Here is a 25,838-nt window from a genome sequence, read left to right on the forward strand (position 1 = left end):
ATGAGCTTCCCTGAGACGGTTTCTGGCAGTTTGTGCAGAGATTCTTTGTTTGTGCAAACCCACAGTTTTTTATCAGCTGTCCGGGTGGCTGGTCTTGGATGATCCTGCAGGTGAAGAAGCTGGACATGGAGGTCCTGGGCTGGCATGGTTACACGTGGTATGCAGTTGTGAGGCCGGTTGATCGTACTGCCAAATTCTCTAAAATGAAGTTGGGGGTGGCTTGTGGTAGATAAATGAACATCAAATCTGGCAACAGCTAAGGTGGACATTCCTGCAGTCAGCATGCCAATTACACACTCCCTCAAAACTGCACATTTTAGAGTGGCCTTGTCCCCAGCACAAGGTGCCCTTGTGTAATAATTATGCTGTTTAATCAGCCACTGTGAGGTGGCTGGATTATTTTGGCAAAGAATAAATGCTCACTAACAGGGATGTAAACAATTGTGTGTACAAAATTGGAGAGAAAAAAGCTTTTTGTGCATATGGAACATTTGTGGGATCTTTTATTTCAGCTCATGAAACATGGGACCAACATTTTACATGTTGCATTTATATTTTTGTTCAGTACAGTAGAAGCCTTCTCTGAGTGGAAAATACTTTGTTTCTGCATTTATTTTACTAAACAGTGGCAATGTACAGGGTTGTGTCGGTTACTACGTTTTTTTTTCAAGATGATTGACCAGAGCAATTTTGTGTAACCCACCGGGTTACAATAGTTAAAATAGTTTTCTACGGGATTGTCAGCTGGATAGGCTCTCTGCAAGGTTTTGTATGTCTTACCTATCATATGAACATCATTTCCTGCCTCAAATAGTATTCCCTCAAGGTTGCTCAGATGTCCAAAAGATTTCAAATCAAAATGTATTGATTTGAAACTTTTAAGTATCATGTATTTGAAAATATCTTGGTCAGTCCAACATTGCTTTTTAATTCTGTCATGGAAATAAATCAACCCTGGCAGTGTACCTTTCTCCCACATATTTCTCTCTACCTCTCTGAGTCAGGTTTCTGGGGACTGATCAACAACGCTGAGAGGACCTCACCTATAGGCCCCACTGAATGGATGCAGCTGGAGGACTTCAGGAAGGTTCTGGATGTGAATTTAATAGGTCTGATTGAAGTGACCCTGAAGTTCCTCCCACTCTTAAAGAAGGCTCAAGGAAGCGTGGTCAATGTTGCCAGTATCCCCGGGGGAGGCTTTCCCTCAATGGAGGAGACTACTGTCTATCCAAGTATGGTGTGAAGGCCTTCTCTGACAACCTTGGGTACTGTGACATTGTTTTACATTTCATTAAACTCTGTAAACTACTGATTGATTTCTAAGCATTTTATCATGTAACTGTAACTGTGCAGTGCGAGTTAGAGATATACACTGAGTATACCAAACATTAGGAATACCTTCCTAATATGGAGTTGTCTCAAGGCTTAAACATCTTTAACCTGTCTCCTCCCCTTCATCTGCACTGGTTGAAGTGGATTTAACAGGTGACATCAATAAGGGATCATTGCTTTCAACTGGATTCATCTGGTCAGTCTATATCATGGAAAGAGCAGGTGTTCTTAATGTGTTGTACACTCAGTGGAGATTCTCACCGCAGAGTTATTCATAGATGTAAGCATGTATTAGCTACAGTGCCTTGCGAAAGTATTCGGCCCCCTTGAACTTTGCGACCTCTTGCCACATTTCAGGCTTCAAACATAAAGATATAAAACTGTATTTTTTTGTGAAGAATCAACAACAAGAGGGACACAATCACGAAGTGGAACGACATTTATTGGATATTTCAAACTTTTTTAACAAATCAAAAACTGAAAAATTGGGCGTACAAAATTATTCAGCCCCCTTAAGTTAATATTTTGTAGCGCCACCTTTTGCTGCGATTACAGCTGTAAGTCGCTTGGGGTATGTCTCTATCAGTTTTGCACATCGAGAGACTGAACTGTTTTCCCATTCCTCCTTGCAAAACAGCTCGAGTTCAGTGAGGTTGGATGGAGAGCATTTGTGAACAGCAGTTTTCAGTTCTTTCCACAGATTCTCGATTGGATTCAGGTCTGGACTTTGACTTGGCCATTCTAACACCTGGATACGTTTATTTTTGAACCATTCCATTGTAGATGTTGCTTTATGTTTTGGATCATTGTCTTGTTGGAAGACAAATCTCCGTCCCAGTCTCAGGTCTTTTGCAGACTCCATCAGGTTTTCTTCCAGAATGGTCCTGTATTTGGCTCCATCCATCTTCCCATCAATTTTAACCATCTTCTCTGTCCCTGCTGAAGAAAAGCAGGCCCAAACCATGATGCTGCCACCACCATGTTTGACAGTGGGGATGGTGTGTTCAGGGTGATGAGCTGTGTTGCTTTTACGCCAAACATAACGTTTTGCATTGTTGCCAAAAAGTTCAATTTTGGTTTCATCTGACCAGAGCACCTTCTTCCACATGTTTGGTGTGTCTCCCAGGTGGCTTGTGGCAAACTTTAAATGACACTTTTTATGGATATCTTTAAGAAATGGCTTTCTTCTTCCCACTCTTCCATAAAGGCCAGATTTGTGCAATATACGACTGATTGTTGTCCTATGGACAGAGTCTCCCACCTCAGCTGTAGATCTCTGCAGTTCATCCAGAGTGATCATGGGCCTCTTGACTGCATCTCTGATCAGTCTTCTCCTTGTATGAGCTGAAAGTTTAGAGGGACGGCCAGGTCTTGGTAGATTTGCAGTGGTCTGATACTCCTTCCATTTCAATATTATCGCTTGCACAGTGCTCCTTGGGATGTTTAAAGCTTGGGAAATCTTTTTGTATCCAAATCCGGCTTCAACCTTTTCCAACAGTATCTCGGACCTGCCTGGTGTGTTCCTTGTTCTTCATGATGCTCTCTGCGCTTTTAACGGACCTCTGAGACTATCACAGTGCAGGTGCATTTATACGGAGACTTGATTACACACAGGTGGATTGTATTTATCATCATTAGTCATTTAGGTCAACATTGGATCATTCAGAGATCCTCACTGAACTTCTGGAGAGAGTTTGCTGCACTGAAAGTAAAGGAGCTGAATAATTTTACACGCTCAATTTTTCAGTTTTTGATTTGTTAAAAAAGTTTGAAATATCCAATAAATGTCGTTCCACTTCATGATTGTGTCCCACTTGTTGTTGATTCTTCACAAAAAAAATACAGTTTTAGATCTTTATGTTTGAAGCCTGAAATGTGGCAAGAGGTCGCAAAGTTCAAGGGGGCCGAATACTTTCGCAAGGCACTGTACATAACAACTAAGCTGCCTGCTTTTATGTTCAGGCGGGATTCGCAGAAGTCTGGTGTCAAAGTGGGGCTGGACCTTATTGAAGCAGACCACCAGAGACTGTGGAATCGTCTTCCCGAGGAGGTCAAGCACTCATACAGACCCAACTTCTTTGACAAATTTGAGTAGATACTGTATACTGTATGTTTTTCAAATAGTTTAGTCATGTCATTACAAACGTACATGTCTGTCTGTCATCCATTTCCCATAGTCTACAGTATATGACAAATATAAAAGCTCATGATTTCTCCCTTTGTCTCCTGTTCAGACATCTCCAAAGTGACCAGTTGCATGCCCTTACAGCTCGCCACCCACAGACACGCTACTCACCTTTTGGGGATGCCAAGCTCAACTGGGTCCCCCTGTCCAACCTCCCTGTATTCATAGCAGACTTCCCCGTCGCTGTTCTACTTCCTGTCCCCAAAGGCGACAGAAAGATCCATGCAAACCAAGTGGGTGTGGCAAACACAAGCCAGTGGACTTTTTCCCTTTATCAAGCACATCTATGATACGTTTTAGATTGAATGACATGTATTAACTGCATTTCAGGGATGTTGATACTACATAGATGATCAATGGTGTATGTAGTGCAAATAGGGAATAATTCATGAATATTGATATTAAATCTTCCTGTGGTGCCTACAAAATACACTTTGTGTGTGTTAGAGGTTTTTATGCATTTGAGTTAGTTAATTTTCTCAAACAGACTTTTGGTTAATCACAATATATTTCAAAGGTAAGAAAAACAGAACGTTAAAGTTGTGTTACAAAACAAAAAATGTATTCATTTTACGTCTCAGCAGCATACATTTTGTCTCTCACTTTGCTATATAGAAAACCATCTGAGCATACAGTATTCAGAATGATCAGTGATACAGTTTTTATTTGTTCTTTTTCAAAATACAAAACAATCAATCCATGAACACAGGATTTATAGCCAGTCAGATTCTTTGTTTAATGACCTGACCAAATTCTGTATCTCCAGATATGGATATTTTGCTATTGGACTTTACCAGCTCCAGAGAGTCACTGGGTGTGTCCAAAATTATACATCTTCACACACTAAAATCATGGGCATATTCAAGTATTGTTCCAAATGAATTTGAAAGAGGACATCATTATTCATACAATTTTTTAAAACTAAAATATGATCATTTTCATTTAAATATGCAACAACAAAAAAGTCAGGGAACATTGTTTATCATTTTGATCTTAATTACCATGTAAGTATGCTTCGCATACTATCCTTTGAGATATTCGGAATTGTCATAGTTTTCTTTTGACAGCATCCATAGATTTAGGAAAGCTATGGCAATAGCACAGGAATTGGATCCGTTTGTATTTGTTTGGCTTTGTTCGTTTTTATAAGCCCTGAAATGAGGTATATAAACATGCAAGATGAAATGCATACACATTCAGTTTTGACCAGTGGCAAAAATAATGAATTATCCTTTAAAAACATTGTCCTAATTCACAATGCACTCTGCCTGTTCTTTGTTTTGTTTATGAAGCATCATGGATAAGATAATATCCTCTTGGCTGTTGGAAATAGATTATCAACAAAAATCGTACTGTTCAAATTTACAAATGTACAACATATTTATAACATCTCTATCAGCAGTTTCAGTGCAAAGATATACATACAGTATATCACAATAAAAAAAAGAATCACGAAACAAGAATTGGCATAAGAAATATCAGAAGGCATAGTCATGAACAGACCTCTTTTCTGTATGCTAAAGAAATGTTTGTCTAATTTCTTTTCACAAATCAATCTTAGTTTTGTAGACAGGCTACGTATAAAAAGGGATTCTGTGCAAAGGAGAGTGTGTCTCTGATTCCAATCTGTGAGAAAGGGGGTCATACATCGTTGTCCTCTTTGACGAGGTTCGCTGTGTCTTGGAAAGTGTCCTCAGTTGGCGAATAGGTGCTGGGACGATCCCTCTTCAGGCGGTTGGCGGTTGGGGCAAAGGGAGAGGGGTCAGTGGAGGAACTGTCCTCATTGCTTCCTACTGCTTTTTCATTCTGCATCTGAAAAAACAACAAGGGGATGACTAAGCAGAAAAAAGGGCAACACAAACCCAACATCTGTTCACCTCTGAGGAGCAATCAGAAGCTAACCACAAACAGTTAGGAGTACATTCTCCACTGTAGAATAGCCATGTCTCAAAAAGGAACAGGTTCTGAGAGATATGAAGCATAGAGACAGTCACCTCCCAAATGCTCATTGGGAGTCAGTATTGGACTTACCTCTGAGTAGATAGGGTTTTCAAAAGTTAAGCTTGGCTTCAATTTCCTTCTGAAGGCACTCCACATTGACTCCTGTAAAAGTAGGACACCATTGCTGTAAATTCCAATATAATCCCTATCCTTTGCCTAATGATACAGTACAAGTACAGGAAGGGAGAGTCACCTGAACGGGCTTGGCTCTGGCTGTTGAACTGTCCACAGTGCTCACAATCTGCTCTGTATGGTTCTTCTCGATCTGCTCGCCGCTAACAGTCACCGTCACCTGTTTGAGGTAAAACAGTGCAGAACAACTAGTATTGGTTTAACAATGATGTCAATCCCACCTACCCTAGGAATGTTCATGCAACAGTGTTGTCTTGCGCACCTGTGTGGCGTGGATGACAGCAGGATCACCAGACGATCCAGCTGCTCCAGGGGCATACAGGTGGTTCTCAAACGTGATTGGCGGCCTCCCCGCTTCCACTGCGCAGTTCCCATCCTGAACGAGACGTACTGTTATTCATCATGTCCATCAAAGGTGATTCGAACAGCATCGCTATCTATCACCTACATGTATTTCAAACTCTTACTATGAAGTCAATGCCCTGCAATTTGTGCTTTACTTTATTAACTACAGAGCAAGCCAACCCTGGCTGGGAATGTGTTGACTCTTAGTCTTGTTAATAATGTACAATATCAGAGGTTCAAAGGTCAACCGGGGTCTCACAGGCCTAACAAAGGATTAAAATGCTGATGGTGCTGTCTGAAGGTGCAGTGACACCACTAAGTGCTAAACCGACACAATCCAGTGCTTACCAACTGCATGGCCCTGTCATTGAATGACACCCCGAGGGGTGGAGGTCCCAGATCCATTGTGACATTGTCACCCGAGCGAAACGTCACCCCATTGCCCGTGTCACCCATTTTCACCAGACTGCTAAGGCTTGAAAAGAAAGACAGAAAAGAAAATGTCACAACAATTTGAAACGTTACGACAGAGGCAAGCACAGATGTTTGAGAGCAGGTGAGCTGAGAACCTACCTGGGTAGATTGGGCATGGACGGCATTAAGGAGCCAGTTCGTTTGTAGTTGAGGAAAACCCCAACAGCCAACACTCCGATGATGATGATGATAATCACTATTAACAGTGCAGCAACTGCTGAAGACAAAGATGTCAGCAAGCAACAAGTTTATTCCAGAATATTTCCCACTAATCGTTTGTAAAACATGTATCAGTAGTCCACAACGAAAACAATTAGTCACTTATTGCTGGTAATGACCTATTACTTTGCTGACATACTGAAAATTGAAGTTAAAATATTATGGTGTTGGGCTTTTTATTAGCTAGTGAACTTAGTAATCTTTTACTGGAAAGAAAAACAGCTTTAGTTTTTTTCAAAACAAATCTCACGGTCCAAGACTTGTGAGACAACAGTATGACGAAAAAGAATGTTACTTGGCTCAGTCAATGTTGTGTAACTGCTTCATCATGAACCATGATGACTGGCACGTTGGACTGACATGTCTGGGGTGAAATCTATATATAGACGTTCCTCTTCTTGTCTCACTTTTTACTGTACCTTCTCCTGCAGGGGCACCCCTGGACTTTCCCATCTCACAGTAAGTCCCTGCATAGCCATACTGACACCTGCAAAAGAAAAGACAAAAAACAAATGTTTATTCATGGGGTGGAACGAAACACTCATATGGCTTGTGGCTGTGTTGTTCCATGTTATAATAATATGACAACGAATCTACTTCCTGAGACCAGCTGCTGAACTCACTTGCACTTGGGCAGGGCCCCTTCGTCAGTGTAGCAGGTCCCTCCGTTCATGCATCTGCATGCAGGGGGCATTAAGACTGGAGCCTCAATGGCTGCAGGAGTGAAAGCCACCACAACGTCACCACAACAACATCTGAGCAGCCATGCACGTAGAGAGTGTGATTTCAATGATCAATGGTGCATGGTGCAGCGAGGCTGCATTCACATGTGATGGGATTTCCTTTATAGACCATACCTGCATTACATTCGTTGGAGTTGAAGCCCACCAGGGATGAGCCTTGGGGGCAGGTGCAGGTGTAGCCTCCAGGCCGGATCAGGCACAGGTGACTGCACACATCCTTACAGGGGTTGGGCACTGAGAGGGAAGAGGAGACCTGTAACTACTGTAACTACCGTATACTCACCAGACAGGAGAAAACTACAGAGTGTTTGTTTTAGACTTGACAAACTCTAACCTGAGCGGTTGTATCTGTGCTCCTGGTAGATGCGGACTTGAGTCAGCCAGGGGTTGATGGTCAGCACCTTCACTTTGTCCTCCTTCCCAAACTTATCAGCCTTCCAGACTTCACCCCGCTCCTTGGTTGTCCAGTACACATGGCCCTCAAAGACATCCAGGCTGTAGGGATTACCAATATCTGAAGCAGAAAATGGCCATGCTTAATTAGCCACTATTTCAATAGATGTGTGGTCTGATTCAATCATTACCTAAAAAGGGAGTTAATAAAGTAGTTATTATAAATAATATATCACCAGCATGTTAGCAGCATCTATGGCTGCATCCCAAATGGCGATCTATTCCCTACATAATGCACTACTAGGGGCCTTGGTCAAAAGTAGTGCACTATATAGGGAATAGGGTCCCATTTGAGACGCAACCTAAGAAAGGTCTCAGTGGGTTCTGACCTCCTGACATGATGGTCTTCCTCTCGGTGCCGTCCGGCTTCATGGACTCTATGATGTTCTCCTTGGAGTCACACCAGTAGATCCTGTCTCCATTCAGGTAGTCCAGAGTCAGTCCAGTGGGCCAGCCCAGATCCTCATCCAACAGAACCTGCCTGTGTTGCCCGTCCATCCAGGCAGACTCAATCCTGGGTCTCCTGCCCCAGTCTGTCCAGTACATGGTTCTGGGAAATGCACAGTCACATATGCTTAACAGAGTGTTTGTTAACAAATGTTGATCACTCCACAATGCTGTTATATCTGAGAGGATACACTATATTAGCTTATTATGAAGTGAGCGCACACACACACACACACACACACACACACACACACACACACACTCTCTTCTTCGGAACAAACAAAGTAGCCCCCTATGCCACTGTAGTTGATTACTTCCGTACCCAAGTGCTGGATTCAAAACAATAGCAGCTGGCTGGTCCAGGTCATTATGGATCAACCACTTCCTGTAGCGCCCATCTAGCTTTGCCACTTCAATTCGGTTGGTCCCTGCGTCAGTCCAGTAAATGTGACTGTGAAACCAAGATAAGCTGTTAGATTGAATGCAAAAATGTATTCTTAAAAGCAAAAATAGTAAGCAATAATGAAGGAGTTGTACCCTCCAATCCAGTCCACAGCGATACCATCAGGGTTGGCAACATATCTCAAGTTCAGATCCAACTCCTTCACTGGGTTATTGCCGTTGTCATTGAATGTGGTCATGTAGGCTCGCTTGATAGAGCCAAACTGAGAGCCTCGGCCCAGGACCGTCCAGTACACAATACCTGAGAGCACAATAGAGTCATATTCAGAGGTGTACATCATTGCAAAATGGTGTGCAAAGGAAAAACAAAAATGTGTTTCTTATTGGACAAGTTCAGGTAGTCCCTCCCCGTTTTGGCCACTTTGCTTCTGTTTGGTTCCTCATGAAGTGGAGTAAAAATGATGTTTCTGCTGAAAACCTCCCCAGTCACTGTATCACTCTCAGAGTGCTCTTCACATGAGCCAAATGGCACTGACTAGTTAACTAGTTGAGGTGAAGGTCTTACTGAGTCCGATGCCCTCTGGATCCCACTGGTAGTCTAGAGCCTGGATGTGCTCGGCGTTGTCCACGTAGTCTGAATACTGCTCCGATGACAAGTTGAAGCGGCGAATTCTCACGTTGTCAGGCAGAAGCAGCACTGGTGAGTTTCCTGGAATGGAGAATGGTGAAATATGGTCCCATCCTTAAAGAGATACTTCGTAATTGTGGCAATGAGGCCCTTTGTCTACTTCCCCAGAGTCAGATGAACTCATGGATACCATTTTTATGTCTCTGTGTCCAGTATGAAGTAAGTTAGAGGTAGTTTCGCAAGCCAATGACTGGAAGTCTATGGGTATCTGCTAGTATTGTCAAAATCCCAAAGTATCCTTTTAACATTCAGGCATTCTACTACAGAGCACTAACAGATAGGAGGCAGAGGTCGCGTTCCAAATGGCACCCTCTTCCCTATACAGTACATTACTTTTGACCAGAGCGTAGCTGCACTACAAGGTGAATAGTGTGCCATTTGGAACGCAGTCGGAACGACTTGTCCAGCTAAGCTCTTACCCTCAGCAGCACACTCCATGCCGTGCTGCTCGCTGACTGAGCGGAAGCCCTGGGCACAGAAACACTCGTAGCTTCCCTTGGAGTTCTGACACTCCTGTGGACACGTCCCGTAGACCTCACACTCGTTGACGTCTGTTCACAAAACACAACAGGAAAAACACAGAGAAAGCCAAAGCTTAATAATAGCACAAGCAGAGGAAATCATAAGAGGTTTTAAAAGAGTGTGACATTGGTACAGAGTGGTGTTTCCGCATTCAGCTTGTACTAATGCTTCCTGTACCTTCACAGGTGTTCCTGTCTGTCTGGCTGGGTTTGTATCCAGGCCTGCAGGAGCAGAGGAAGCCTCCACCTGTCAGGTCTGTGCAATTGTGCTCACAGATGTTCTCACTGCAGTAGCGCCCACTGCCAACATCTGGGGAGAGCACATGTACATGTCACATTATGAGGGTTGACAGTTACTATCACTTCAGTATTATACAAAACAGCCATATAGCTTAGCATAAGATGACGGTTTATGATGATTGAGATGGAGAGGGAAGACTGTGGTTACTGAGTTGGGTGGGTTACTCACTGCAGCCAAGCTCGTCAGAATGGTCTCCACAGTCATCATAGTCGTCACAGGCATACTGCAGAGGGATGCACTGGCCATTACTGCATTTGAACTGATCTGCTGAACAGGGCCCATGTGTCGGGGTCTGGCCTGTGACAAACACAACACATCATGTCAACCATTTCAGAGAGTGAAAGAGATGGACAATCGGATGGACAATAACCTTTGCTAACATGACAAATTCGTCCCAAATGGCACCCTATTCCCTATAAAGTGCACCACTTTTGACCAGAACCCTATGGCTCCTGGTCCAATGTAGTGCACAATAAAGGGAAAAGGGGTGCCTTTTGGGATGTTACCTACATAATGTCCATACAATGATGGGCTATATGTACTCCAAACTCCCATGGAGATGGGACAATATATGACAGTATTGTAACTTGCGATTGTACTTACAGTGCTCCTCTTTTTCATCAGTGCCGTCCCCACAGTCGTCCACCGAGTTGCAGAGCTCATGGCTGTAGATGCACCGGTTGTTGTCACAGCGGAAACGGAACGGCGGGTCACACGGGATGTCCACTAGGGAGACAAGACCAGGGCCCGTGTTTATCAAGCGTCTCAAAAGTGATCTAGGATCAGCTTTCCCTTTTAGATCATAACAAATCAGACTATTAAGGACAAGGAGGACCTAATCCCAAATCAGCACTCCTACTCTGAGATGCTTAATAAATACGGCCCTAGGTCATGGCCAGGCTCAATCTCAAGGTAAAATGTGTCATTGTTAAAGAAAAAGGATTCATTCAACAATGTAACTATTTAAGAAACAGTGTAGGCATGGAAGGGACATTGGCCTTACAGCAGAGATGGAGCTCCTCATCTGAGTGGTCTCCACAGTCGTTGTCTCCGTCACATTTCCAGTAGGGCTGCACACACACATGGTTCCTACACTCAAACAGGAACGGTGGGCAATACGTGCTATTGGGATAGCGGGTTGCTGCAAATGAAAGAAATGGACCATTACAATTCAAATTCATGTTTGTAATTTTTAAACTTAAGATTGGGGGCTCCTGAGTGGTTTGGACGGTGTAGGCCGTTATAGTAAGTAAGAATTTGTTCTGAACGGACTTGTCTAGTTAAATAAAAGTTCAATAAAAATGTTTGATAAATACATTAAATAAATAACTGTAGAGGGTGCTGTAGTAACATAATAGTTCTGGACCTCTGAGGAGAAAGGAGACCAGTGAGTAAAATTGGTTGAAAATATGTCATGTTAACCGGTTTTTCCGTTGAAATGACATCTTTTCAACAAGTTTTGCTCACTGGGAGTGTTGTACTTGACGTCAGCCCATTGACAAATCCATGATGACACATAACACTTACGACATGATGTCTCGTCAGTGAAGTCCAGGCAGTCGGCGTTGCCGTCACATTTGAACCGGTCGGCGATGCAGTGGCCACTGCCACACTGGAAGTAGCCCGGGTGACAGGTCCGCAGCTCTGCAACACAGCCGTGCCAGCACACAACTCATCATTCATACTGTAGGTATTAATCAAATCAAATGTTATTTGTCACATGTGCCAAATCCAACAGGTATTTGGACTACACTGACCTTACCGCGAAAGGCTTACTTTACATGCCCTTAACCAATAATGCAGTTCAAGAAATAGAGTTAAGAAAATGTTTCCTAAATAAACTAAAGTAAGAAATGTAATAAAAAGTAACAATAAAATGACATAACAGGGGTACCGGTACCGAGCCAGTGTGCAGGGGTACAAGTTAGTTGAGGTAATTTGTACATGTTGGTAGGGGTAAAGTGACTATGCATAGATAATAAACAGTGAGTATCAGCAGTGTAAAAATCTTTTCAGCCTCCTAAGGGGGAAAAGCTGTTGTTGTGCCCTCTTCACAACTGTGTTGGTGTGTTTGGACCATGATAGTTTGTTGGTGATGTGGACACCAAGGAAAACGAAACTCTCAACCTGCTCAACTACAGCCCAGTCGATGTTAATGGGGGCCTGTTTGGCCCGCCTTTTCCTATAGTCCACGATCATCTCCTTTGTCTTGCTCACATTGAGGGAGAGGTTGTTGTCCTGGCACCACACTGCCAGGTCTCTGACCTCCTCCCTATAGGCTGTCTCATCGTTGTCGGTGATCAGGCCTACCACTGTTGTGTCATCAGCTAACTTAATGATGGAGTTGGAGTCGTGCTTGGCCACGCAGTCGTGGGTGGACATGGAGTACAGGAGGGGACTAAGCATGATGATACCATTTCAATTCAAATTCAATTTGTGAATTCCATTTCTGTTGGCACTAATATCACTCCATACACTTCACTTATTTTCAGTCATGCCAAGTGCTGAGGTATCGGATCTTGTGTTCACGACTACTGTTCACGACTACTGTAAATAAACATTGAAAAGTGACTTGAATTCACAATCTGACCAGAGGAAACCCGGAAACAGAAGAAGTCCATTTGTTTCGGTGGTCCTTTCTGTGTGTCCTGTGCCTCAAAAAGGTGAAGTTTTACTGCTTCTTTCCTTGGTGCTGTATTCCATCACACATTATTAAGCAGAGCCAGCACCAAAACAAAGAGCCTCCACTCACCACAGTCCCTTTCATCTGAGTTGTCCTCACAGTCGTTGTCATGGTCACAGACCCAGCGGTCGGGAATGCAGAGCAGATTGTCGCAGCGAAACTCGCTCTCCGAGCACACACGCGGGCCTGGGGGAACACAGAGAGGGGAACTAAAGAATTAGCACTGCATAAGGGAAGACTTAATTCGTTGTCATTGCCACAGTCCAAACAAACACGATGTCGACACAGATGACAGAGGGTATTACCATATTACTACATTATTCTGGGATTGTTTTATAATATTTCATACAAAAACAGCCACTGCTTTGACAAATACCCTAGTTCTAGTCCCTCAATTGGGTAATTGCAATAGCGCCGCTGAGCTATGACTTGTTTTCTGCATTAACAAACGATCTCGAAGCACCCAACCAATCATGCTGTCATTTTTCTGTGGTGAGTTCATGATGGAATTCACTGGAGGTGTTCTCTCGCCGCGCATTACCACCGCAGTAACAAAGAACAAACGAGCAAATTTCATCATACAACACATTAGTAGTTGTTCTTTGAAGCAGATACATTATCCTCATCAGCTGGCATGCTCTCAGACTTGTTTAAATTCTCCAGGGCAGAGGTGGCCGACTCCCTCACTCCCACCGACTGACATGCTGACAAGCTGTTTTTCTAGCAGCTGATAAGCCCGCCTCACATTAAACGGCTCCGAAAGACAGAAGTGTTAAGTCTTTTACAAGAGCACTTTGTTATCTGATAAAACAATAACATGTCCATTCTTTGCCATCAACACCTCTATTTCATATGGGTGACTCACGGTGTCTGAGCTACATTGGAATCCCCCACTAGAATCGCTTAGAAGACACTCAAAGCCATACCTACAAATATCCAGCCTTTTGAATCATGTGAATTAGCCCATAACTGCTAAGGAGACACGTAGGGCCGGTTGCACCAGTTGAACTTAAAAAGGTTGGGCTTCAATGGATGAGGTAGAGTTACAACCTTGTTATGCCCAACTTGTACAACCGGCCCATGATGGCTCAGTGTAAAAGTGCCAATGCGAGGCAGCCAAGGGATCTAAGGTGAAGGTTGTTAATTAGATATAGTATTAGACAGTGGTGGTGGGTAGAGGTACTGAATAACTCACTGCAGGCGCGCTCATCAGAGCCATCACCACAGTCGTTGTCCCCGTCACACCTCCAGCGCAGAGGGACACACTGGTGGTTGTCACAGCGGAAGTCCCCCAGAGGGTCACAGGTCACCTCCTCTGAAACCACAATAGGCACACACACAGTGACACGAGATAAGAAGCAAAAGACAACGCTCAAACGCATACATGCGCCTGTAGTGACACTTTCCATCAAGTTCTTATCCTCCTTATCCTTAGTTCTTATCCTCCTTATCCTTAGTTCTTATCCTCCTTATCCTTAGTTCTTATCCTCATTATCCTTAGTTATTAACCTCCTTATCCTTAGTCATTCCTTGAAATGTTTTATGCCCAAACATTGCATTCGTGCAAACACATGGCATGGTTTTACCAGACACATATTAAGCAATAAAGATTAAGAGGTTGTCCATTAAGTTTGCTTAATCGGTCATTTAGTTGATTTATCACTTCAAAATAAAAGCAACAGTCATTCCAGTATTACTTGTCCTCTTTGAGACCATTTCAAGACAGTGGTTAAGTTCCAGCTACAACCAGTGCTACTACAAGACACTGTCAGATTAATGAGAAATTCTTCAACACTGTGCATCATACTGTTTAATACAGTGTTGATGATAACTAGACCACAGAGCTTTGAACTGAGAGGTGCCATCTGGTAAAAAAAAAAAAATTTAAGCAGAGCTGATCATGCAGAGGGGAGTGCGGCATGCCTGAATTGGGTGAGCTCTGAGCTATGCCAGGTCTATAGGACAGGACATGAGAGGAGGAGGGCTCGGCTGAGCTGTCTCTACCACACAGTGCTGGTGGTTTGAAAGATAGTGGTGCTAGAGGGGAGATCCCTCCTATCCCTCCACCTGGCTCTGCCGCTGCATTCTCTAACACAGATTAGCGTGGATCTCCCCTCTAGCATGGGGATGGCACTAATGGAGTGAGGGCCTCTGATAAGAGATGGGAGGATCATGGCTGGTGTGTGTGTGGATCGGTGCGCGGTACAAGGAGCACAGTGTGCACCTTGGCCCCGTACAACGGCACACACGCGCACGCAGGCACACATGCACAAACGCATACAAGCCATAACTCCAGAAAGTTCTCTCACGGGGAGCAGGCGGTGAGACCCTCTCCATCACTACCTCCCACTGTCACACAATGTAATGTTCTGCTAATAGCCCTTAATTCACTCCCAACACACATTGTTACCTCATACAGAAACGTTATTATTCAGTGCCGTGGGTTTGAACCATTTGTTGATTTATGTCTGAACGCTGATGTTTCAGTGGACTCACCGCAGTGCTCCTCATCACTGTTGTCCCTGCAGTCGTTGTGGCCGTTGCACACAGACCACAGTGGCACACAGCGGTAGTTGGTCCTGCAGACAAACTGGGTGTGGTTGTCACAGCGATAAGACGGCCCCACTGTGAAAAGACCACGTGAAGGAAGTCAATAACAAAGAACAACATGCAGACAGAAACTTCAGAGGAAGTCTTTCAATCGTATATCTATCGTATGATTTTCCACAGTTTAGAATGAACGAGTCTCAGTAGGCTCACTGTAGCAATCCCACTCAACCCCTACAGTTGAGTGTGTGCTTTCACCACACGATTCTCTGTGTGATGTTGGGCGCGTCACTCACTGCACTCTTCCAGAGGCTCGTCAGAGTTGTCACCACAGTCGTCGTCCACGTCACACTTCCAGTTCTGAGGGATGCAGCGGCCGTTGCGGCACTTGAACTGACCGGGCCGGCAGGTCCTGCTGGAGCAGTGGGCGGGCTCCTCGTCAGAGCCGTCGCCACAGTCGTCATCCCCGTCACACTGCCACGCCTCGGGGATGCACCTCTTGTTGGCGCACTGCCACTGGTGGGTCTCGCACTGATGAGTGGCTGCACAGACCGTCAATTCAGTTTTAACCCTCCACTGAAGTACATTCACACACGGCTGCTATTTAACAACATCGATCACAAGGTTATGGGAAATCAACAGGTTAAAAACAGTGTAATCAAACAATTACAAAGAATGTTTCCTACGAGCTCAGAGTGTTCTCTGGAAACAAAAATGACAGCGCTAAATGCCACCCACCACACAGCACAGGATCTTCATCAGAGCCATCATGGCAGTCCTGGTTGCTGTTGCACAGGAAGTGGGGGCTGGTGCAGTTTCCATCGTTGCACTGAAACCGGCCCAGTGGGCAGTGGCGACTGGGGCAGGTGGAGGGCTCATCAGAGCCGTCTCTGCAGTCCCTCTGGCCGTCACACTTCCACCAGATGGGGATGCAGCTGTGGAGGGGAGGAGGGACAATACTGTTCAGGGCTCACCAATGCCTCAATTATAGCACAGGACATGTGATACGAAGCAAACAAGTGCATAGTAGTACAACTCTTAAGGTGAACTCCCACTCACCGCTCATTATCCGCACATCTGTACTGGGTGCTGGTGCACATGGGCCGGCAGCGAGCCACGCCCCCCAGCTGTACATTCTGGAAGTGGTCGGGGCATTCACAGGTGTGACCCCGCCCCCCGTCACGGAGCAGACACAGGTGGGAGCAGCCTCCATTGTTCACTGCACATGGGTTGTTCACTGGGGAGAGAGGGGGTCAGAGAATCAACGCAATCACATTCAGTACATCTGAACAAACACAGGCACAGCATTGTCTTAAGGGTAAACACTTGAATGGACCTAACGGGCAGGAAACGTCAGGATAAGGAAGTGATAGCAACCTGAGTGTTGAGGAAGGGATGTTGATACAGGAGAAGAGGATACTCAGATTACTGTCTCCTAGACTGAGACTGACCTATGGGCTGCCTATAGGGATGGCACACGTGGATGTCGAAGGGTCTGTGTGTGGTGTTGGCAAGAGATTGGCGGCCGGATCCGTCGTATTTGTTGCCTTTCTCCACTGTGTGGGTGTTCCAGTCAGTCCAGTACACGGTCTCCTCAAACACAGTCAGAGCAAATGGGTGGGACAGTGTCCCATCATACACAGTGTGTCTGTGATGTCCCTCCAGGTCTGAGAACCTGAGGAGAAGAGGAGGAGTAGGATTACAGGAGGCATTTAGGCATTTAGGAAACAAAGCAAGACTCTATGGCAATTAGAAGCAAGGTCTTACTCAATGTAGTTGAGATGTGCATCTGACCAGTAGAGCTTGTCATTGCTGTAGTCAATGGTGACCCCATTGGGCCACTCGATCTTAGTGGTGATGATGGCTGTCTTGTTGGTGCCGTCCATTCCAACACGACCTATGAAGGCTTTGTCACCCCAATCCGTCCAGTAGACATATCTGACAGGGACCAAATCAGTTTAGGTTACTAAAGACCTCTTTTATCGAATGAACCAAGAATCAATCACACCACTTTTTCTCTGTATAATGACTAATGGGGCAGATTTACTCACCCATATTTTGGATGCAGAACGAGCGCCCTGGGGTTTTCAAAGCAGTAGGTATTATCGGCATCCACACAGTGCTCAGCCAGTTTCTTAGCAAAGCGCCCGTCCAGTTCGGACACTTTGAGACAGTCCAGGAAGCTGTCCAGCCAGTAGAGTTTCCTGCCCACCCAGTCGACCGCCAGGCCCTCCCCATAGAGCACCCCGTTCACCACCACTTCCCTGTTACTGCCGTTATAGAACATTCGCTCAATCACCCTGCGGCCCACATCAATCCAATAGAGCCTCCTGTCCAAGCGGTCAAAGTCCATGGCCACCACGCTGGTCAGGCCCTGCAGGATGAGGGAGTAGGCCTCTCCATCCGTGGACAGGTTACGAAGATAATAGCGGTTACTAAAGATGAGGTAGGGTGTGATGTGGCTGTTCTGACGACAGCTGCGGCCATCCGGTTCCCGTAGGAACCCGGGGGCACATTTACACATGTAAGAGCCCACGGTGTTCTCACACACCTGACTACACACAATGGGCGTCTCCGCACACTCGTTGACGTCGTCGCAGGTCTTGTTGTCGGACATGAGGCGGTAGCCGGGGCGACAGGTGCAGATGAAGCTGGTGGGCGTGTCAGTGCAGTTGTGGTCGCAGTGGTGCATGGAGGGGTTGGTGCATTCATTTATACCTTCATCCAGGACAAGACAGAACAGGCTTTAGAGGAAATTGACTATAAATTAAACACCACACTGCTCTGTTGTGATACTAAATACTTTATTGGCCTTGTATTTATATTTAAATGAATTTGTTTTACTGCTTTTAAGATATCATGCACTCACCACAGCCCTTCTCGTCACTGTTGTCTGAGCAGTCGTCGGTCCGGTCACACACGTTAAAGAGAGGGACACAGTGTCCGTTGTCACACCTGAACTGCCCGGGGGGGCACGTGGGCGGTGGCGTGCGGCACAGGTGGTCTAGTTCATCCGACTCGTCCCCGCAGTCGTTGTCCCCGTCACAGATGAAGCTGTGTGACACACAGCGTCCGTTTTGACAGGTGAACTGTTGCTGCTGACACGGCTGGTAGGTGCAGCCCTGCTCGTCACTGCTGTCACCGCAGTCATTCCTCCGGTCACACCTGCCACCAAACACATCAGTCACTCAGTGTGCTTCCCTGTACACCAGGTGGTGCTGCTGTCCAGTCCCAAAATGTACGCCGTAGTCTCAGCCTCTACAAAGCAATGATGCATTCAAGAGGAAATCTGAAACATGTCATATTTATGTTAGAGTCTGTCAAACCTGTAGGAGCTGCGTATGCAGAGGCCGTTACTGCAGGTGAACTCGTGGACGCCACACGATCTGCGCGTGCAGTTCTGATGCTCGTCCAACCCATCAGCACAGTCCGCATCGCCGTCACACACCCAATCACGAGAGATGCACTTCCTCTGCGGCCCTTGGTTGTTCACACAGGTAAACTCCAAGGCGGAACATGTGCGGTCAGCTAAAAAAAAAAAACAGAGGGGCAGGAAAATGACACCAAATTCGAGAAGTTACGTGATGACGAAGACTCCGAGGCTGGACCTAACATTTCTCGCGTTCCAAACATTCCTAAGTGTATTTCAGGACCTCTAGCCGTGACTTCGGTTTCCTATCCATCTAATGTGATTGAGCCCCATTGTTTGAAGTGAGACTCCTGCCGAGGCCCGTGGTGCTCTGAAGCCATGCGCTCCAGGCTCCTTATTGTCAGAGCCCACATTCGAGAGGAATGACATAAGAGTCTAGATCCACCCTGAGACAGGATTCTGAGACAGGCACAAAGTAACGAGTGACGCAGGGGAAATCAGGAATGTGAGCTCCTTGGAGACATTCAACAGGAGCCGGTCTCCACCCCCACACCCCCAGCATGCATCCTGATCCATCAGTGTCTGACCGGAGATAGACAGGAGAGGAATACACTAGTGGTGCGCGGGTCAGCTGTTTGTTCGCCCGCAATTGCGTAAACTTAGTCGACTTGTCTATAATTAGATACATGCCGCTTCTCTTCTGTCATTATATGTTGCCCTAGAAGACTAAATTCACCTTTGCTCACCAGAATAATGCCATAAATTGATATAATACATTTTTTCAATCTAATTGACTTCTGTTAAGTTCTCTGTCATCTTTACAAAGATGTTAATGGACCGGTTGTAAGGAAATATAAAGCTGTGAAAACAGACCCAACATGTTTCTGATAAGATTTCAGTTCGGCTTGGATGCATATCTTATGCGCTTGAAATACGATCCGCTTTTATGATGCCGATAAAGATAACACCTCTACAGAAGGTATCTAACTGCACATTCACATTCTCTCAAGATAAAAGAAAGACAACGTATTTCCCTTCTCCTGTTCCCCGAGTCAAAATTTGTTGTATAACCTTACTGTAAAAAAAAAAAGCTTAATTCTGCAAGAGTTAATATTAAGTCTATATGAGAGGTTATAGACCTACGTTTTGTGACTGTTGCATATGTACAGCGCCTTACAATCGTCACACATGACGACACCGCCACCATCCTCTTTTACCACGTCGCCAAATCTTCCCCAAACATGACTTTTCTGGCCCTCCCTTCTCTTTATTTTCAACTCTCCATTTCGCAGCTTTTCTCTTATTGAATTATTCTCTGACATTGTTCCTTTTGCCTCCGTGGATGACGTTAAAGCATTTGGCGTTAAGGCCCTGTAGGCCCTAAAGCTTAGGCCTACTCACTAATGCCAGATAGAAAAACCTTAATGCAGCCCATAGATATAAACTGCACGAGAATGATACATCTATGGATTTTTTTTAAAGCTATTATTTTCTCTTTATTCAACCCGCTCGCCACCCACCCGCCCTTCAGCCACACAACATTTAATGACCCTTAATCCGCCCACCCCGCGTATATAACCGCGATGGACTGCAGGTTATAAATCAACCCGCGCATCACTAAAATACACTCACCACAGTTGTGTCTCTGGTCCTCATCACTCATGTCTCCGCAGTCATTGTCCCCATCGCAGATCCAGGAAGAGGTGATGCACCTGCCGCCATCACAGCGGAACTGGTCGGTGTTGCAGGTTCTCACCGGGGTGGCTGGAGAGGATCAAAGGTCATAGACATCAGTACAAACCCTGCATGAATGGATTAGAACTAGAATATTATTGTGCTTAATACAAATGCAAGTCAGTTACTTAAAACACCCAGTAAATGTCTTAACTGATGTCAACTAGTAAAGACAGGTCATGCATATCTGAACCCGGAATGAAACAGGTGAGGCTATCAAAGTAGTCACGGCATCTCCTCCACATTCCAATCTATGGTGATCGATTGAAACACAAGATAACGGTAGGTTGTGTAATTACCCTGGGACAGAAGGAAGAGAGGAAAGAGGAGAGGCTGTGTTGGTCAGAGGAGACTGGTGGGCGTCAGTAGGGAGGAATGTGGCAGACAATGGGAGGCCTGACTGACCACACCACTAACAAAGGTACACACTACGGACACATCAGCAACAGCACAAGCATGCGCGCGCGCACGCACACCAACGCACAGTATGGTGAGGGAAGGAGAGCTGTGGTACTTACTGCAGGAGGAGGGCTCATCAGAGCCGTCAGCACAGTCTGTACCCCCATCACAGTACCACTGGGCTGGGATACAGCGGCCATTGGAGCAGTGGAACTCATTCTGGGCACACGTGGAAGTGGCTGGAAGAGGAAAAGAGACATTTAGGGGTCACACTCCTCTCAAACCCCATTTAGAAAGCATATGAAATGGCACCATATTCCCTATATTAGGCACTTACATTTTACATTTGACATTTTAGTCATTTAGCTGACGCTCTTATCCAGTACACACATTTTCACACTTCCTTTGACACACCCTAACTGTACAGATCAGGCCTGGGGGACTCACCGCAGTGTACAGGGCTCTCGTCACTCATGTCCCCACAGTCATTGTCCCCGTCACACAGGTAGGAGCGGGGGATGCAGATGTTGGTGGATGCACACTTGGTGTGTTCTGGCGGACATGTTCGCTCCGCTGAGACACATGACAAGAAGAGGATTGGTGCTATCATCTCGTGTCACACAGCAAAATCAATTGTTTCACCACACTTGAAACGTCTCCAATTTTTATGGACTGACATTTGAACTTTCGATCTACTGTGTAGACTTACGGCAGTTTTGTTCGTCTGAAGTGCCATTGTCAAAGCAGTTGTTGATGCCGTTGCAGACGTAGTCCTTAGCGATGCAGCGTCCGTTGTTGCAGGGGAACTCAGTGTTGGGGTCGCACGACCTGAACAGGCAGCCTACCTCATCACTGTTGTCGCCACAGTCGTTGTAGTGGTCACAGCGGTAGTGGTAGGGCACACAGCGACCGTTCCCACATGTGAACACAGTGAGCTCGCAAGTGTGGAAGGCTGCCAATCGAATAACCAAAAACACCATAATCAGAGATCTAGCCAATGGACAGGGAGACAAGGGGCTGTAGGTCTCAAGCATCTTAGAGTAAGAGTGCTGATTTAAGATCAACGTTGCCTTTTAGATCACAACAAATCAGATTACATGGACAGGGGGAACCTGATCTTAGATCAGTACTGCTCTGAGACGATTGATACATACGGGCCCAGGTGAAGATGAGCAGGTGTACAAGATGGAGATTTACCTGACAAGGCAATAAATGCTGCTGCCATTTGAACTTGGACTGCATGCAAGATATAAGATAAGTACATGAATGTATTAGTTTAGGATGGGGTTAGTAGAAGAAGACAAGCATCACTAAATAGCTACGTTAGATTAGTGATTTGCAAGCATACACACCAAAAGGTTGGAAATCATTCTTGGATCCTGAAAAATAGTTGTGGCAGGTAGAAACAGAAATCTGGTTAGAGGCAGCATTTTAGAGACGATTAAGAGAAGGACAGAACAGGTATAGGGATAAATCCATCAGTCAGCTGTAATCACAATCACATTCAAGACAAATCAACAAAGATATTAAAGGAAGATATTTCTAGATAGACAAGACAAACAACATTCAACAAAACAGGCACGACGTGGGGCCACTAAGCACCATACCGCAGACTCTCTCTAGCTCGTCGCTTCCATCCCCACAGTCATTGTCATTGTCACACTTCCACTGAGCACGGATACAGCGTCCATTCATACAGGTGAACTGGTCTGCCTGGCAGCGGGTCCCATTGTCAGGGATACAGTGCTTGTTGTCGGCCAGGTACCACCGACCCTCTGAGGGACACTGACACTCAGCACCCTGGGGCCCTGAGGAGAGGGGCAGGAGGACAGGCATCAGACGGATGGGGTGGTATGACAGACAGGCGTATGATTGCCCAACTCACATCATCCCAAAACAACATGACAACATCAAAACAATACGATGCTAGAGAAAATTACATTTTCAAAGGAAGCTTGGTCCAACCCCCACACTTAGCTACGAAGCTACAGCCTGCTTCTATTCGATCAGGAAACTTGAGGGTTAAAGTAGGGCCTAACTGCTAGTACCTGGGGTACAGATGTGACTGCAGCCTCCGTTGAACTGTTGACAAGGGCTGTTGCACTGCTGCTGCTTGTTGCGGGCCAGCACGTGGACATCCATGGGCCTGGATGGAAGGTTCTGGGTCATCACCCTCTGGTCAGACCCATCGTGCTTGTTAGCCCGGTAGATACTGCGTGTGTTCCAGTCAGTCCAGTAGATGTACTGGCCATACATGGTCATGGCGAATGGGTAAATGGCTGTGCTGACGATGACCTCCCGATTGGCCCCAGCGAGCGAGCAGCGCTCAATCTTCTGTCTGATAACCAAAACCAGCATATATCATTATCGTGAATACAATCTGACAATGATTGATTTGTGAGAAGAATGTAGAATTATTATAAGAGGGTCTTACAGGCTGGCATCTGCCCAGTACAGTCTCTGCTCTTCATAGTCCAGGGTTAGTCCATTGGGCCACACTAGACTGCTGTTTACAATCTCTGTCCTGAAGTTCCCTCCCAAAGTAGCACGTTCAATCTTTGCATTGGTCCCCCAGTCTGTCCAGTACATATACCTGTATAACATGGAAATAGAATAGATTCCCCATTTTTTTTTTAAATCAATGACTGTACAGTGTACATTCAACGCATGCTGAATATCTATTGAAGATACTGAGTGAGAGCTCTTGTTATCATCACAGAAGGAGTGAAACGGTATCAGCATTCTTGGCATTTCTGGCCAGTCTTACCCCCTGCAGGGATCCAGCATGATGGCTCTAGGTCGGGTCACACGGGCGATGATGGATCTCTGCGTCCCGTCCAATGCCATGGAGCTGATAGTCTGGTTGATGTAGTCGCTGTAGTAAATCCTTTTGTTGATCCAGTCATAGGCAATACCATCAGGAGCTCCTAGATCTGCGTGGACACAAAACACACCACGTAGAAAAGTATTGCAATAAGCAAATAGCCCAAAAACGCTGGAACCAGATGATTACAATATGATGTTGCAGTGTAATGGAACAAATCCAGTTGTTATGTGTCTTACCAGAAGCCACCACTACTGGAGGCGAGGTGGGAGAGGACAGACTGATGTAGCTAATCTTGCTGCTCCCAGCCCCTGAGCTCTGGGTGAAGTAGATCCTATTGTCTGTTCGGTCAAAGTCCAGGGCCACGGACGTGCGGGGCACGTTGACCACAGGGAAGGGCAGTGCGTGGTCGTCCGGGTCCAGACGCAGACTCCGCACCGTGCTCTCTGTCGTATAGATGAGGTAATCATCCCGCGACACCACACAGCCCGCGTTGTCCGCCCCCAGGTTCCCAAAGGCACAGCCACACTTCTTGCTCTGGCTCCCGGGGAGGGCGAAGCAGAAGTGGGCACAGCCCCCGTTGGTCTGCAGGCAGGGGTTGTTGTTGAGCTGCTGGGCCGAGCTGGGCTGGGTGCGCTGGTCGTAGATGGTCACGTCTCTCAGCATGTTGATGTTGTCTCTGATGACTGTAGGCTGCTCTGCACTGCCTGGCTCCTTACTGGCCTGGAACACCTTCTTCAGGTTCCTGTCCACCCAGATGATGCTAGTCTCAAACACAGTGATGCCATAGGGAGTCGGGTAGCGGCTCCCGTACCGGACTATCTCTGTCTCTCCCCCCTGAGGGTTGACCCGGGCTATCATATCCAGAGAGTCATCCACCCAGTAGACATATCCAGTCTGGTAGTCCAGAGCTAGACCTCGCGGGGTTATAATCCCAGACGACACCAGCACAGTGCGGTTGGTCCCGTCCAGCAGAGCTCGCTCAATCTTGGGGTTCTGTCCGTAATCTGCCCAGAACAGGTATCTGTTTTTAGGGTCCACCACGATGTGGCGTGGCATGTCCACTTGAGTCTTCAACAGCACACGTCGGAAAGTTGTGTTTAAGCGCAGAACCTCCACATAGGTCTCCGTCAGGAAAGCATTCGTGAAATAAAGGTTCCCTGAAAAGCACAGCCAAGTTGATATACAGTGCCTTGCGAAAGTATTCAGCCCCCTTGAACTTTGCGACCTTTTGCCACATTTCAGGCTTCAAACATAAAGATATAAAACTGTATTTTTTTGTGAAGAATCAACAACAAGTGGGACACAATCATGAAGTGGAACGACATTTATTGGATATTTCAAACTTTTTTAACAAATCAAAAACTGAAAAATTGGGCGTACAAAATTATTCAGCCCCCTTAAGTTAATACTTTGTAGCGCCACCTTTTGCTGCGATTACAGCTGTAAGTCGCTTGGGGTATGTCTCTATCAGTTTTGCACATCGAGAGACTAAAATTGTTTCCCATTCCTCCTTGCAAAACATCATTTGTGAACAGCAGTTTTCAGTTCTTTCCACAGATTCTCGATTGGATTCAGGTCTGGACTTTGACTTGGCCATTCTAACACCTGGATATGTTTATTTTTGAACCATTGTAGATTTTGCTTTATGTTTTGGATCATTGTCTTGTTGGAAGACAAATCTCCATCCCAGTCTCAGGTCTTTTGCAGACTCCATCAGGTTTTCTTCCAGAATGGTCCTGTATTTGGCTCCATCCATCTTCCCATCAATTTTAACCATCTTCCCTGTCCCTGCTGAAGAAAAGCAGGCCCAAACCATGATGCTGCCACCACCATGTTTGACAGTGGGGATGGTGTGTTCAGCTGTGTTGCTTTTACGCCAAACATAACGTTTTGCATTGTTGCCAAAAAGTTCAATTTTGGTTTCATCTGACCAGAGCACCTTCTTCCACATGTTTGGTGTGTCTCCCAGGTGGCTTGTGGCAAACTTTAAACAACACTTTTTATGGATATCTTTAAGAAATGGCCTTCTTCTTGC

General features: G+C 45.7%; 1 protein-coding gene and 1 pseudogene across 14 annotated transcripts in view; one reads left to right on the forward strand and one right to left on the reverse strand.

Annotated features, from left to right (window-relative positions):
- Positions 1-3,807, forward strand: LOC149984631 (retinol dehydrogenase 7-like; annotated as a pseudogene).
- A 347-nt stretch (positions 3,808-4,154) lies between these two features.
- LOC110504179 (low-density lipoprotein receptor-related protein 2) overlaps positions 4,155-25,838 on the reverse strand; it is a 59,664-nt gene continuing 37,980 nt past the window's right edge. For 3 of the 14 annotated variants that reach the window (XM_090229743.1, XM_036974376.2, XM_090229751.1), the window contains 42 exons: positions 24,040-24,960; positions 23,744-23,909; positions 23,411-23,569; positions 23,025-23,314; positions 22,584-22,784; positions 22,329-22,355; positions 22,174-22,212; positions 21,686-21,928; positions 21,424-21,549; positions 21,096-21,215; positions 20,476-20,607; positions 18,800-19,001; positions 18,343-18,638; positions 17,525-18,191; positions 17,241-17,411; positions 16,925-17,148; positions 16,533-16,710; positions 16,212-16,408; positions 15,770-16,015; positions 15,423-15,551; positions 14,122-14,241; positions 12,996-13,112; positions 11,771-11,887; positions 11,247-11,384; positions 10,847-10,969; positions 10,412-10,540; positions 10,121-10,252; positions 9,841-9,972; positions 9,299-9,442; positions 8,869-9,034; positions 8,654-8,782; positions 8,214-8,434; positions 7,766-7,945; positions 7,546-7,665; positions 7,312-7,402; positions 7,096-7,175; positions 6,569-6,686; positions 6,344-6,470; positions 5,913-6,026; positions 5,712-5,810; positions 5,549-5,620; positions 4,155-5,329 (listed from right to left, as the gene is read on the reverse strand). In XM_090229743.1, coding sequence (XP_090085869.1) covers positions 5,159-5,329; positions 5,549-5,620; positions 5,712-5,810; positions 5,913-6,026; positions 6,344-6,470; positions 6,569-6,686; positions 7,096-7,175; positions 7,312-7,402; positions 7,546-7,665; positions 7,766-7,945; positions 8,214-8,434; positions 8,654-8,782; positions 8,869-9,034; positions 9,299-9,442; positions 9,841-9,972; positions 10,121-10,252; positions 10,412-10,540; positions 10,847-10,969; positions 11,247-11,384; positions 11,771-11,887; positions 12,996-13,112; positions 14,122-14,241; positions 15,423-15,551; positions 15,770-16,015; positions 16,212-16,408; positions 16,533-16,710; positions 16,925-17,148; positions 17,241-17,411; positions 17,525-18,191; positions 18,343-18,638; positions 18,800-19,001; positions 20,476-20,607; positions 21,096-21,215; positions 21,424-21,549; positions 21,686-21,928; positions 22,174-22,212; positions 22,329-22,355; positions 22,584-22,784; positions 23,025-23,314; positions 23,411-23,569; positions 23,744-23,909; positions 24,040-24,960 — 7,574 coding nt within the window. In that variant the 3' untranslated portion in view covers positions 4,155-5,158. The remainder of the gene's footprint in view (positions 5,330-5,548; positions 5,621-5,711; positions 5,811-5,912; positions 6,027-6,343; positions 6,471-6,568; positions 6,687-7,095; positions 7,176-7,311; positions 7,403-7,545; positions 7,666-7,765; positions 7,946-8,213; positions 8,435-8,653; positions 8,783-8,868; positions 9,035-9,298; positions 9,443-9,840; positions 9,973-10,120; positions 10,253-10,411; positions 10,541-10,846; positions 10,970-11,246; positions 11,385-11,770; positions 11,888-12,995; positions 13,113-14,121; positions 14,242-15,422; positions 15,552-15,769; positions 16,016-16,211; positions 16,409-16,532; positions 16,711-16,924; positions 17,149-17,240; positions 17,412-17,524; positions 18,192-18,342; positions 18,639-18,799; positions 19,002-20,475; positions 20,608-21,095; positions 21,216-21,423; positions 21,550-21,685; positions 21,929-22,173; positions 22,213-22,328; positions 22,356-22,583; positions 22,785-23,024; positions 23,315-23,410; positions 23,570-23,743; positions 23,910-24,039; positions 24,961-25,838) is intronic. The other 11 variants (XM_036974382.2, XM_090229748.1, XM_090229750.1 and 8 more) reach the window with 9 other exon arrangements.

Source organism: Oncorhynchus mykiss, chromosome 3 (genome assembly GCF_057628025.1).
Source record: "Oncorhynchus mykiss isolate SJ-2025 chromosome 3, ASM5762802v1, whole genome shotgun sequence".
NCBI lineage: Eukaryota > Metazoa > Chordata > Actinopteri > Salmoniformes > Salmonidae > Oncorhynchus > Oncorhynchus mykiss.